The sequence below is a fragment of the Miscanthus floridulus genome, chromosome 1 (genome assembly GCF_019320115.1).
Source record: "Miscanthus floridulus cultivar M001 chromosome 1, ASM1932011v1, whole genome shotgun sequence".
Taxonomy (NCBI): Eukaryota; Viridiplantae; Streptophyta; class Magnoliopsida; order Poales; family Poaceae; genus Miscanthus; species Miscanthus floridulus.
In genome coordinates, this window is record NC_089580.1 from 96866600 (window position 1) to 96880214 (window position 13615).

Sequence of the window (13615 nt, forward strand, 5' to 3'; positions counted from 1 at the left end):
GCCATTTAATATTACCGCTAAAACTGGATAAGCGAGGAGGCTTGTAACGAGGGAAGCCACATTGGGGATTCAGCCATATTCTTCTAGGTTCTTCTTTAAGATTCCCCAATTTTATCCTACTGGCAGTTATCCAACAACCTGTTCGTTTCGGCTGAAACGATCGTGGACTATTACTGCTGGCTGATTTGTATGAGAGAAAAATACTATTCTGGCTTATAATCCACGATCGTTTACGACCAAGCGAACAGGCTGCAAGTTTGTTGCAGATTTTCACAAGGTATAACAAACAACACTCCAAAATGATAAACAAAAATAAATATACACGCACCACAACCGGAGTACTAAAAGCATTACACAACACACAATTATATATATTCCAAGATGCCAAACAACCTCAGCTTTTCAGTTTTCACAATATGGACAGTTGCAACCCAGTTTTTAAAAATATGGAATGTGCAAGCTCAAATTGGAGAAAGTCCCTGAAGATGGATGATTCATATTGGAAGAATGGACAGAATACCAAGACCAGTGTAGGGTGAGAAGCAAGCAGCTCAAGTTACACCCACCAGATGTTCCATCTTACGCACATAAGTAGTTCAAATTTGCAAATGTTAACCGGATGCTTTCCTGAACATCTTAACTACTACTCTCTCAATTTCCAATTATAAGACATTTTGGCTTTTCTAAATACATAGTTTTTTTACTATGCACTTAGATATCTACTATGCCTATGCATAGTACAAGCACAAAGCGTACTGATGAAAATCATGTATTATTTGGATTGAAAAGTAAATAATTACTTCATCAGGATTGCTGACATTGAGAAATGCCACCCAACTAATTACAGGATAAACAGCTAAATACATGACTACAAACAGAACAATTCGTTCCCAACTAAGCAGGGTTTCATGCTCCACTTTGATCTTGCAAGAACACATAGTTTATGTGCAAAAACAGAGGACATTTTCCAGTTCGAATGCGATGCCACCATCGATCAACCAAGAAGCTGCCTGAGGCCATCAATGACCTGCTCCCTCTTCAAAGGATTCATCTGTACCAGAATTAAGAATTCAGGATGTTGATCTTATAGAAACAAAAAAAAAAGGTCTGCTCAAACAAGTTAGAAGAAAATTACCTTGTTAAGGAGGAGCGAAAGACCGTTTGGTAGAGCTTTCACGTCTGAACTTTCAGCAAGATGTGAGAACCAGTTCGATACTCTTTCAGCCTTCAACTCCTCAAGATAATTCTCATAGTTCTTGCGATCATTCTTCCAAGTAAAGAAAGATTCATCATCATTCCACATTTCACTACCACCTTCAGTTCCTTTGGACACTAGATACCATTTCTTGATAGAGTCTAATGCTGATCTGTGGGAAAGCTGTTCACCAGCAGCTTCTTTAACTTCCTTGGCCAGGGCATCCTCAGCAACTCTCCTTCGCAATCTCCTGTAGAAGAAGGCCCGAGACTCTTCCCAATCAACAACCTTACCGATCACACCTTTGGCGGCCATTCTAGCAGAGGTGTCATGCAATTCGGCAAATCGTGTGGCAACCTGAGTATAAATAGGCATCAACTGCTTCATCCGAATAGTCATACTCCTCCGTATGGTCTCCATTTCTGGGATGCTGGCATTTTGTTTCTTCATGTCTTTCAGCCTAGCATTCAGGCCAATCAATTCTGGGTCAAGCCTTAGCATGCAATCTTCCAGTTCCTTTGGCCTGAATTTTATCTCCACCAATCCTTCTGCCTCAAGGACATTCCCTTTCGCAGTCCTCTCGGCATACATCTCTATGTGGTCTGGATTGATCTTGCTGTCCACCACAACCCAGGCCCCTCCCCGTAGCTCTCCACCCATTGGGATATATACAAAAGCAGGCTGCTGGTATGTCCTCAGATTCTCAACAATTGTTGAACCAGCCTGAAGGATTCCTTCAAATAAATCCCTTTGCCCACCAGAGAAACCTCTCCAGTTTGCAAGGATGAACAGTGGAAGCTCCTCACGGTTGAAATCCTGTAATGCCTGAGCTGTTTTGTTTGCAGAATCTGGGAACCACACCTGACCTGCTTGAGGGACTACGCGCTCAGCGGAATCAAGCTGACCTGGATCAGCTGGGATGACTTGCATCACAGTCTGGGTTTCCACAGCTATGACACCAACTGGTATTCCACCAAGCTTTGCTCTTCCGGTGATAACTGTTTTTGCCCAACCTTCCAATGTTTCCACGAAGCTTTCCCTATCAAACATACCACCCAACCACTTCCCTTCACCGTCCTGAATGCCACAGATGGCTGCACGAGCATCACAAGCATTCTCAGGGAAGTATGTTACTGGTCTTTCGGGTGGGTCCAGGGGTTTCATAATGGGAAGAGGACCACCGACATATGGAGGAACATAACTGAGCCATTTCAGGATAGCAGAAACACCTTCAAGGTCATCTGACACAGTTTGGTGGACAACACCATTTGTAGCCATGATTTTGGGGCCACCCAATTGCATATGAGAACTGTACACCTCCCGCCCCAGGAGCTTGTTTAGTGCAGAAAACCCAGTCAAAATAATTGGTTGATCAAGACGTTGTATACACCTCATACCTAAACGAGCCAGATAAGCCCCAATGCCAACAGCTCTTCCAGTCACAAATGTCAGAGTAAAGGTCTCTTTGTATGCCTTAGAATATGCGCTGGCAATCGCACCACTTCCATGGAGATTCTCACAACCAAGTCCATCCTCTTTACCAACAATGGTATCAACCACCCATCTGGTTTCTCCATTTTCTAGTTGCAGCTCGTGAGCTATTACTGAAGAGCTTAGACGTGAGTAATCTTGTGTAGTGAGGTAAATGTACTGAAAACCACGTTCAGGGCTCTCATCATCAGACCAGCCCACATGGAAGCATGACTTTATTTCCTCTGCTACACCAAGCCTGGCACCAGCAGTTGCTGCCAGGTAGATAAGAGGAAGTTTCCTCTCACAGGCAAGATTGGTAACAGCATCAAAAAATGCATCTTCTCTTGGACCAAAGGACCCAGCTTTAAATGTCACATCATTGGCAACAACTATAATATCCCGGCCACTTGGGAATTCTGGCGTGGACAGCTTCATGTTCCAAGCAACAATGCCGATATCATTGATGCCTGGAGGACGTTCAACTGAAACCAATGGAGTGCCCCATGCTCCAACCGAATCAACAAATATAAGCTCTTTCACTTCAGCATAGAGTTGATTGTGCTCATTAGCTTCACTAACACCATAGCTACTTGATTTCCATGATCTCTTCAGCGCTGTTTCAAATGCCTGCATAAACAGTATTACTGGTATGAATTGGTCTCTTTAAGCATGCCATAACTAAAGTTAGAAAAAACAAGGAGCTACAAGCAACTTACCAAGGGGAAATCGTAGCAGTATGTGGTTTCATTTTTCCTAGCAGCATAACGTTTGAGGTCAATAGCATCCAAAGGCTTGTATGGTTCATTCAATGCAACACCATGCAAAGGACCAGCCGTGGCTGTGGCAGAGTGGTAGACAAGCTGATGTGTGCTTGGGTCTTCCACTTCTCGGTAAATCTGGGAGAAAGAATTTGAACATAAGCACATCAAAAAGTGCAAATGATATCCTTCTAGCTAAAAGTAAATGGTCAAAAATACTTAGCATACAGAGCATTTGCTATTAGCTAAAGAAACATGTATGGTAGTTTATGAGGGTGTGATTACTGTCAAGTTTTATGCATATCAGACAGGTGGTAGAAATCTTTAGTTCTTCACAGTCGTTACTAAATTATTGTTATGATTATTTCTGGTAAAGTAGTGAGTTGTCAAAGAACTTACATCAACGGTGCAGGTGTGGCCAGTAACATTGGTAACAACAACTCTCCAAGCACCACTAGCTTGCCCGTCACAAACCAACCAGAGCTTGACTTCCCACTGGCACACAGAAAGCCGATGCATCCTGACCCCAACATGTTCATATAAATTCAATACCATTTGCTTCAAAAGTGTACATGCAGTTCCTTCGTCCTGATCAATTTCATCAGTCATCCTGCACAATGAAATAGCAGAAGTGGATAACTTCAAGCAAATTAACAACCTATCCTTCATATCCACAACATAAAAAGACAACATTGTTTCACTATGAGCATGTAGCTCTATTTCTTCATCAGAAATAGCAGAAGTGCATTGACTGACCTTGAAAATGGGATTAGTTCATGCAATTGTTGTTCTCTCAGTAAGCACAGATACATGTGTGAGTGACCTGATCTCACAGTCTCACTATGAGCATGTAGCTCTATTTCTTCTAGTGCTCCCATTAATGATCTGAGAATGCTGTTTGATGTGAACGATGACGAAGCTTGTGCGCGGCCTACTTCATTGTCAATATTACCTGACAGGAAACCATTTGTTGCACTTGGTTGTCTGACTATGGTACGAAGGAACATCCTCTGGTCGTTTAATCTCTGATCTTTCTTGTTCTTGATAAGTGTATAAATATGCCACTGGCGATCACGTGATGGGGTGTATTTTACTTCATTGTAACCTTCCAAATTTACTTTTTCCTGTATTTACAGAAAAATGTTAAAGAGGTGCAGTTATAGTCAAAGAGGATATTAAAAGAATATGAAAAAGAATGAATATAGCTACATACCAGCTCAAGGAATGTAGACAACGGTGGTTCCACATGGCGAAGCATTGGATCCTCCTCATAATAAAGCTTGTCAACAGACCATTGGAAGGAGTGTCGCATTGGCGGACGCCCTTCATCTCTCTGGATAATACAGCTGACAACCTTAACACTAGAGCCATTAAGATGTGATGTAATAGTATTATCCTTCAAAATCTTGGATAGTTTGTTCACCCTTTCTTGTGCTTGATCCTCATCACCACTACAAACAGACACAAAATAGGTAAAATAAGAAATTGATGACATCCATTAACTCTTGAAGATTTTCATCAAACAAATAGCCACATACGGATATGGAGATCAAACAAACCTGTCTTGGAGAGTACTCATCTGATTATTGATACCAACCAAAGCAATATGAAGCATATTGCTTTGATTAGAATTTACATGGTTACCGTTCGAGACACTTCCGACACCCACTCTGTACTGTGAAGTCTCCTTCAGTGCAACATCAATTGCAGTTGCTAGAAACTGGAGAGACTTGATTACAACCATGATGCCCCATCTCTTCTCCATGGGATTCTCTACTTGCTGTAGGGGCACATCTTGCCCGCTTCTTTGCTTAAGATGCTCTTCAGAGAACTCCCATACGGCAATTAGGCCAGCTCGGTGCCACTGCATCCGGATACTTCCACTTACAAGATAAGGCTGTAATACGATTTTGTGTTAGTTCACAAATAATTTGTCAAGATTTAAGCTGTATCAAGACAAGCAAAGTAGTTGACAAAGTCGCTGATACCTGATACAATCTGCGTATATATGTCTCAACCACTCTCCGTTGAAGAGTTGGATCACTGTGATCGAACAATGCTACAAGAGCATCTTCAACTGCCAGTGGAGCACAAACTAAATCTTCCATTCTCTCATTTATTGCCATCTTTCTCCTAGGTGTTGACAGACGCTCTCCTTCCTCAGTAAACATCTCCAGCTCTGAAAGGCTTCTTGCTATGCTTGTGCGAAGTTCACTCAATTTAGTGTGCTCAAGAAGTTGGCTTGCTTTAAGTGCCAGCTGTATCAGTAACAATATATTACACATTTTTTATCAACAATCACATGACTACATGAGCAAAATAAATCGAACTTCAATCTTCCAAAATCTTCAACTTTACCTCAGAATATGATGTATGGTTCAAGGCAGAGAAGCGAATCAACTGATCCCTGTAACCAGATGGGTTTGGATATACCAATGCTTCCATAAGCCGTAGTATTAATTTATTTTTGCTTCTCACGCCCTTCAAACAAAAACAAATTGTCAGGAAAAAAAGCCCTTGAATATCTAGATGTAGCAAAGGCAGACCCAGTGCCGGAGGCTCCCACATGAGTGGGGTCTGGGGAAGGGATAAACCGAGACAAGCCTTTCCCCCGCAAAATCTACGGAGAGGCTGCTTCGAACCCACGACCTGGTGACTCAGATAAAAATAAAAAATCACAGTTCACAGAAATTACCTGGTGTGAGAACACAATGTATACAACCTTCTCAAGGTCTTTTGCATGTTGAAGGCGTAGACGCTCTATAACATCAGACTGAAAATGAAAAGAAAAACAGAATACACAACAATAGTTAGCACATTTTGGTGAGCAAATGAGCATTGAGCAACCTCTTCAAAGACTTGCCTGAAGGTTATCATTGAAGAGCTCTTCAACAGACAGATACTCCTCAAATAGAGATTTGACGACAACACGAGCATGGCTTTCTCTTCCACCCTCATATGACTTGACCAGGCTCATAAGTGGTTCCACAAGCCTCTCATTAGTAACCCTATCTTTCTCCGAACAGTATGCAAGATTTGCCTATAGTAGTAATTTTGTAAGTAAGCAATATAAATACTCAGACAGGAGTTAACACTAAGTAGCAGTGTCAAACTGACCTGAATAACCCCCCTCAGCAACTTTGCAGGGAAATCCTTGCTCTTGCAGAAATCAGGATTGAATTCATACTCCTTGTACTTACCATCCAACTGAATGCATCCAAACTAGTCAGACATCTCATGTGCACCCAAAACAGAAGAGAGAAGAAATAAAGAAAGAAGACCACAATTGATTTGACAGAAAACTAGTCAAAAGCTAATCACCTCATTCCTAAGATCTTTTGGAAGCCGTGTTGCTAAAACAGACATAAGTTCTTGCCATTGTAGAAAAGGGAGCTCAGGGCTGTCTAGGCAGTTTAGCAAATCTTGTACAACCTGCAAAAGCAAGTATAGATAGGAAAATGTTGATTAAATATTACATAAAGACTAAACTATGTTCCAAAAAAATGGAACAGAATATTTTCCAAGAAAATGGCAGTGTGTGCCGTAAACTATGAAATTGTTTTTTCTTTGTAGATGAAGATAATGGAAGAGGAGAGAAAATTGAAAGTAGATTGAAATTACAAATCATTGTAAAAATTAATGTCTTACTTCATTGATATTATGTTCATATCCTGCAAGGATCATGTGTGCAGAATTCACACTTGCAGCAAATTTTTGATGAACTTTGCCAGATATAGCGGTAGGAGGTCCCAGTTTGGGAAAGGAACCATGAAATGGTTCAGCTCTCCTCACAGAAGATGGGTCATCAAGGTCCAATCTTGCTATCAGGTCATTCGCCTGAAAAAGGGAAAACATACATTCAAGTTTGTTCTAAATGTAGTAACCATGCTGATTTCATGATGTTTGTTATAAATGAAGTAATCATACTGATTTCATGAGAGAGAGAGAGAGAGCATGGATGTGCAAGCAGAGGGAGATGGAAATAGAGAGCAATAAAACCTGCATGGCCTGACCCTCAGGCATAACAAAGTGAATGACACCAGAGGCAGGCAGTAACAATGGCATGCACATCTTCATGACTTCCACCTCAGCATATGGTGTATCAGCATCCACATGAGAGCCATCCGCAACCAAGAACCGAAGAAGTTTGCAAGGTGTATCAGCCAACAACTTTGAAGGATCGTGTTCTTTCTGCAAAGTACAATTAAGAGAACGAAAATGAAATCACGTATTTCCAAATGATGTGAGAATATAGTGAATAGTTGAAACAATCCAAACTGCTTAATCCTTCAAGTCAAATTCAACATGGTGAGGAACTTTCAGAAAGATCTTAGGCAACTGGCCACTGGGATATCTTTGTCTTTGGAAACTGAGGATATTTTAGATGGTTTGACACATGAAACGCCACAGCTATGGAAAAGCCAAGAGAGAACTTGCAGAGGAGGAAAGAAATCTACATTCAAGCAATTTTATATGACTCAGGGCCATGCTGTATCATGGATTCCTAAATTCTATTCTCCACACTCTATGTTGTTATATTCTAATCAAGTTTAGTGTGGGTTTACAACAAAAGGCAGAAAAGAAGAATATAATGTTTTATGATCTTCGTATGAACGCAAGATTCACAAGAATTTGCCAGATCCAATACCTTCAGTTTCAAGTAATCATATGTAAAAGTACTATGTTTTAGTACGTAACATGAAAGAGTAAAGATATGAAAATGTAGCCATCTTTACCTGTAGTAAGCATGTTCTACCATTAATGAGAAGGCGTGTACCAGCAGCCTCCGTCTCTGCATAAGTTACATGACTGTTTCCATCCAACTGAAGAATTTACAACAAAGATGTATCAGAACTTTTTTAATAGAAAAAAAAAACTCGACCTGCGGGGGGGTAAGACAGCCCCTGGACATTGCATTAAGAAGATCTTCTCACGCAGGTCAAGAAAACCCTTGAACCCCTGCCCTACCCATACACAGCGGCACCAGTGAGAACAACCACGACTGAGGCCGGACCTTAGACCTGTGATTTGGGGTGGGACAGACGAGGAGATTTTTTTAACCCTAACCTAGGACCTGAGTAGTGATACTCAAGCCACCCAACCAACTCAGCTAGAGACCTTTTGCTTTAATAGAAAAAAGGACACAGGGTGGGAAATTTACCTGCATTAAAAGTCCACCATCTCGCAGAAAATGTATCTCTGCTTCAATTTCTGATCCATTCATTCTTAATTTGTAGCTGCGGGGTCCACCCCTTACCGTTACAATCTACAGTAGAGTTTAATCACGTTTAATTTTGCTTAAAAAACTGTGAGTCACTGAGTTGTAAGCACAGAAATGTAAAGAGAAAACTATAGATGAGTACCGTGTATTTGCTCCCCTCTATGTTCAGAGTAACAGTTAAATTGACAAGCGAGATGTGCTGCAATGGAGAAAGAAGTTACACAGTTACCAAGCTGTTTTAAGTCCAACAGCAACAAGTATAATCTGCAATAAGGGCATTTCAGCATATATCATACCTTTGGTGGTATCTGACCTTTGCTGAGATAACCAACATAATCAGTGACAACGCTCTTGCTCCTGCTTGACGCTTCCTGTGAAATAAGAGATAAATGTTTGATGTCAACAAAGATAGATGACTTCTAAGCTCACAAGCAGGTATGAAATCATGGTTCTGCAGTCAAACAGGCATACATATAGAGCTCCTCCAACAACTGAGAGGTACCATGGGGGCCTCTCTGCTCTAACACGCATAGCTATTCTGCTGTCAAGCCAACCAGTATGGATCTTATTTTCGCGGTATTCTGTCGCCTGTACAGATGGAAAATTGGAAAGTAAATTACACAAAGAGATAAAGAGTATCATGTACAGAAGACCATTTACTATGGAGGTCATCATACATTCAAGAGATCTACTGTGTAATCAACATTTGTGCGTATCTCTCCACGGATCTGAATCTCTTTCAGCCCAAGTACCATATTGGCTATGGCCAAAGATCTAGATTCCCCAAATGCAAAAACATGACCTGCAACAGAAGAACACCGAATTTAACCAAAACCATCAAGAGATACCAAGAACAAACAAAAAATCATGCTATGTTACTTACCAAACTGTGAATCAGAAAATTCATGAATTGCTCCTCCAGACTGAAAATTGAAAAAAGGGAAACAAGATTTGGGTTAGTTTGTATCATACCAGGATACATATTTCAGCAAGAAAATTTTATGGAAACTAAGAAACAAAAATAAATACTCAAGAGTGATACTTTCAGCTGTGGTGATGTATATATAACACAAAAGCAAAGAACCAATTTGGATGGACATATACTTGCCTTAACAGAGAAATAGGCCCAAACATTTGGTTTGCTTTTAAAGTTTAACTCCTGATGAAAAAGACAATAGAATATAAGTTAACATATGGATAAGCACAGCTGGTGGATTACCAAAAGAGTATTATATAGTCAAAAGTAAACCAACCTCCACTCTTCCACTTGTAGGCTTAAACCCATCATCAGGATCCTCACTAGTAACTCTGACTGCAACACAATGGCCCTTTGGCCTCACTGACTGTGCTTTATCCAAATCAAACTTAGTTGCAACAGCTGATATTTTCCTCCAATCATGGTAGCCGCCCCCATGATCCATTCCATAAAAGCGTCTAATCTCTGCAGTGATTCATTCATTTGTCAAAACAAGAGAACAAAATATCATCAATCATGGAGTCGAGAAATTGAAATACCTGGAATGTTATAGAGGGGTATGCCCATTCCGACTGCAACTTGGGCTGCTGGCAAGCTTACTTCAGCTATCCATTCAGTCACAGGATGTTCTACCTGAAACGAAGCCAGTCAAAAACTCGAAATGCAAGAACCATAGAAGAATGCCTCTGCAAAATCCCTGCATTGGAAGTTTAGAACAGACCTGCAACCGTGGATTAAGCTCCAGAAAATAGTATTCGCCCGTTTCCATGCTGTACAGATATTCTACCGTAGCAGCACCAACGTATTGAACACACTTAGCAAGCCGCCTTGCTGCCTGCTCAAGCTCTTTAACAGTGTTTGGAGCAGCAACTGTGATTGGCCCCTCTTCAATAATCTGTTGCAGAGGTAAATGGTAAAAAATAATATTTTTTTCAATAAAATACAAATAGAGAAAAAAATTGTCTTGCACTAGTTCAACTATAAAAGTTATTCAAGAAAGATATAAACTTCTACAGAACAAAATACCACAATCCAAGTATGGGACAAATTCAGCGAAGGCATGAACCCACAATGGGAATCAGATGTTTAAAAGAATTTGAAGAGCTAACCTTTTGGTGCCTTCTTTGAACACTGCAATCTCGACTGTGTAGTGCTGCCACATTGCCATGTTTATCACAGAGCAATTGAACCTCCAGATGTCGGCTCTACAAAGAAAGAACAGAATGAATGCTTTCAGGAACAAATATATATTACACAGAAGCGATCAGGATACAAAGAACAAAGGCAGAGTGAAAGGCTCAAAGCCGACATGAAAACTGTTAAGTTTATAAAGGCCAATCTATTATAGGCCCATATGGTCCATGAGGCTCTTTACATATGGTTATCTCCACTGATGGAGTAGATCATTCTCTCAAATCCCCAGGTTAGTAACAAGAGAAACAAAATATTTGAATCAGTTCTCACCTGAGATGCCACTTTCATAATAAATATAGGCGAGCCAGGGACTTCTCCTTGAACTTGCTTGAACAGTGCCCTCACCTCATCATCGTTATGAACCTACAGATCCATGCAGATGACAACAAAATTAGTGATAATCAATCTAATTTTTTGACTGAAATTTTAACTTCATTTTCTGAATAGTGGTCCCTTCTCTTTCCCAAAGTTCAGTTGAAAAAGAAAACCAACCTTCCTTATTCCTTTACCACCGCCTCCCCATGATGCCTTGATCATGGCAGGGTACCCGACCACCTGACAACTAGCCACTGCTTCCTCTGTGGTGGAAACACAAGCATTCTTATACATCTCCTCGGGAATTGAATGGCAGCTTTCTGGTGGAACTTTTACCTGCAGAGAGTTTGATTTAATATTAAGTGAACACTAAAGTAGCAGACGAAAATAAGAGTAAAACCAAACAGAAATAGGAGATGGCATACATGTGATCCACTCCATGGAAGAGTTGGAACTCCTGCTGCTTGTGCAATAAGAGAAGAACCAATCTTATCACCAAGTGCAGCCATTGCAGCTGACGGTGGCCCAAGAAAAATGATTCCTTTCTCGTTGAGAGCATCTGGAAGTTCTGGGTTCTCAGACGCATGACCCCAGCCAGGCCAAACTGCAGATACACGAGTTCTCTCTGCAATCTGTGAAGTTGAACTTGAAATGTTAATTACCAAAGTACACAGTGAAAAATACATGTAAAACTAAACACAATTATGTAGAAATTTCCAGAACTCCAGATGATGAATTGTGCTAACCTCCACTATAAGCTGTACATTCGCATAGTTGTTATTGTTTGTTCCTCCAGGAACTTCTACGAACTGATCAGCGATTCTTATGTGCTCAGCATTTATCCTCAAGTCCTCCGGAGTTGCCATAGCAACCAAAAGAATGGCCTTCTCTGTCCCAAAGGTCTCCAGGGCCCATATCCGGATGCTGCGCATGAACTTGACCGCGGCCATCCCATTGTTAGCGACTAGCACACTGTGTATTGGTGAGTCACCACCAAGCGCTTTACAGAATTCATCGACCTCTGATGGAGAGGATGGATGCCTCAAATTAGGCATCCCGTTCAGTATGCCGTTCAATTGGTAGGGCTCCGCCATTATTTCACCCTGTGAAGTTCAGACCTCCTGGTAGGAGCAAAAGAAACAGATTGTTAGTATATTAATCACGATTCATGAGAAGCGGTACTTAGATGAATATCAACAAATCACTATGACGATGCTTCTCCCATTCATCACCAGACTAGTCGAAATTCATACAGACAAGCAATAGTTTCTGAAATACAGTGAGGAACTGATAGCAAGTTAGTAGCAGAGAAGCGACTATTTAAGCAGATCAAATGGTTCTGCACCAGCTGGTTATATCGTAATCGTAATATAGCATAACCAACCAGCAGAATAGGAAGAGCAAGGTCACGGTTTTTGATTTCCTAAGCAAACTCGCAAAGGCAAGTAGGTTGACCATGTATGTGATGAGAGAAAAGTCGAGACTAGATGTGAATAAAGTCGAAACAAAGGGGACCAAACCCCGGCACGCCAAAATACAAAACTACAAGCTCCCCTAACCAAACTGAAAAGGAAGCCTACTACTTCCTGTACTTGACAAGTTCCGATCGTCCGCAACAGGCAGGATCTCTCGCTCTCCAAATCCCATTTGACACGCCCACAACCTGCTCGACAGAAAACCAAACCGTGTGCCAATCGCCGCCGAGGAAGCAGGAGCGATCTAGTACCGGTGGCGCTGCCAGAAATCGCATTTTGGAGCTGGATTGGGCTGGGGACGGCGCCCAGCGGCCGCCTGCGCACGGAGCGATGAAAAATTCGAACACCCCGAGCGGAACAGAGCTGAGCTACCAGCGAAAACGGAGCAGAGAAAAACTGAGAGAGATTATACGTACGTACGCACGCAGTTGCAGAGGCGATGCGCCCGTTCGGCCGAACGCGACGACCGGCACCGGCCGCCGCCGAGGAGGAGGAGAGGAATGAGGAGCAGGATACGTGCAGCAGATCACGATCCAAGGGACGCCTTAAATGCGTGCCGTGAAGCTACAGCAGGGCGTGCTCCGAGTCCCCGCGGGAAGAGAAAGAGAACGAGAGAGAGAGGTGGGGTGGTGGACTGGTGGTGCGCCCCCGGGCCGTGGCGACGCCGCTTGTGCTGCGGCAGCTGCCGCGCCCGCGCGGGCCTTTTAACTGCCCGCAGCGGTGGCCGCGGCGCGGCGGGCCCCGTGATGCCAACCCCCCCCCCCCGGCCCTGCACAGGGGGACCAGAGCGGCGGAGAGCTGCCGGGTAGAGAGAGAAGGCGGAAGGCGTGATGGAGGGAGACGGGCAACAACAACAGGACAGGAGCGTGGGGAGTAGATAGAGATGGAATTTGACTGGGAGATGAGAGGGAAGGAAGAGATGGTTGGGGGTTGGTTGGATCAACTAACCCCCAACCCCAGCCGGTGCATCGCATCATCATGACGCCGTCTCTCTCAACATCAATCAGA

The 13615-nt window shown here is 42.4% G+C and overlaps 1 protein-coding gene across 2 annotated transcripts; it reads right to left on the reverse strand.

Moving 5' to 3' along the window:
• Positions 1–756: 756 nt before the first annotated feature.
• LOC136538074 (acetyl-CoA carboxylase 1) lies at positions 757–13314 on the reverse strand. Of its 2 annotated transcripts, none has more exons than XM_066530074.1 (32): positions 13028–13314; positions 11879–12253; positions 11558–11764; positions 11310–11468; positions 11088–11180; positions 10733–10828; positions 10345–10518; positions 10163–10256; positions 9901–10088; positions 9756–9806; positions 9531–9570; positions 9325–9449; positions 9119–9235; positions 8944–9018; positions 8790–8846; positions 8588–8692; positions 8163–8249; positions 7426–7617; positions 7075–7263; positions 6748–6858; positions 6544–6633; positions 6290–6466; positions 6122–6199; positions 5785–5907; positions 5415–5684; positions 4986–5323; positions 4640–4877; positions 4183–4550; positions 3826–4036; positions 3385–3564; positions 1136–3295; positions 757–1051 (listed from the first exon to the last, which is right to left on the reverse strand). In XM_066530074.1, the coding sequence occupies exons 2-32, from the start codon at positions 12224–12226 to the stop codon at positions 995–997; spliced, it is 6798 nt and encodes a 2265-aa protein (XP_066386171.1). In that variant the 5' UTR covers positions 12227–12253; positions 13028–13314; the 3' UTR covers positions 757–994. The 2 variants fall into 2 exon arrangements, with proteins under 2 accessions (XP_066386171.1, XP_066386164.1); XM_066530067.1 differs by having other exon boundaries at positions 13024–13313.
• Between the last annotated feature and the right edge of the window lie 301 nt (positions 13315–13615).

Bases quoted from the DNA above. Each gene is read 5' to 3' on its own strand.
- LOC136538074 (XM_066530074.1), bottom strand. From the start codon at position 12,226: ATGGCGGAGCCCTACCAATTGAACGGCATACTGAACGGGATGCCTAAT. The intron at 10,257-10,344 runs GTCTGTTCTAAA...GCTTCGTTTCAG, and splicing joins AGCTTAATCCACGGTTGCAG to GTAGAACATCCTGTGACTGA. The intron at 10,089-10,162 runs GTATTTCAATTT...GAATCACTGCAG, and splicing joins ACCCCTCTATAACATTCCAG to AGATTAGACGCTTTTATGGA.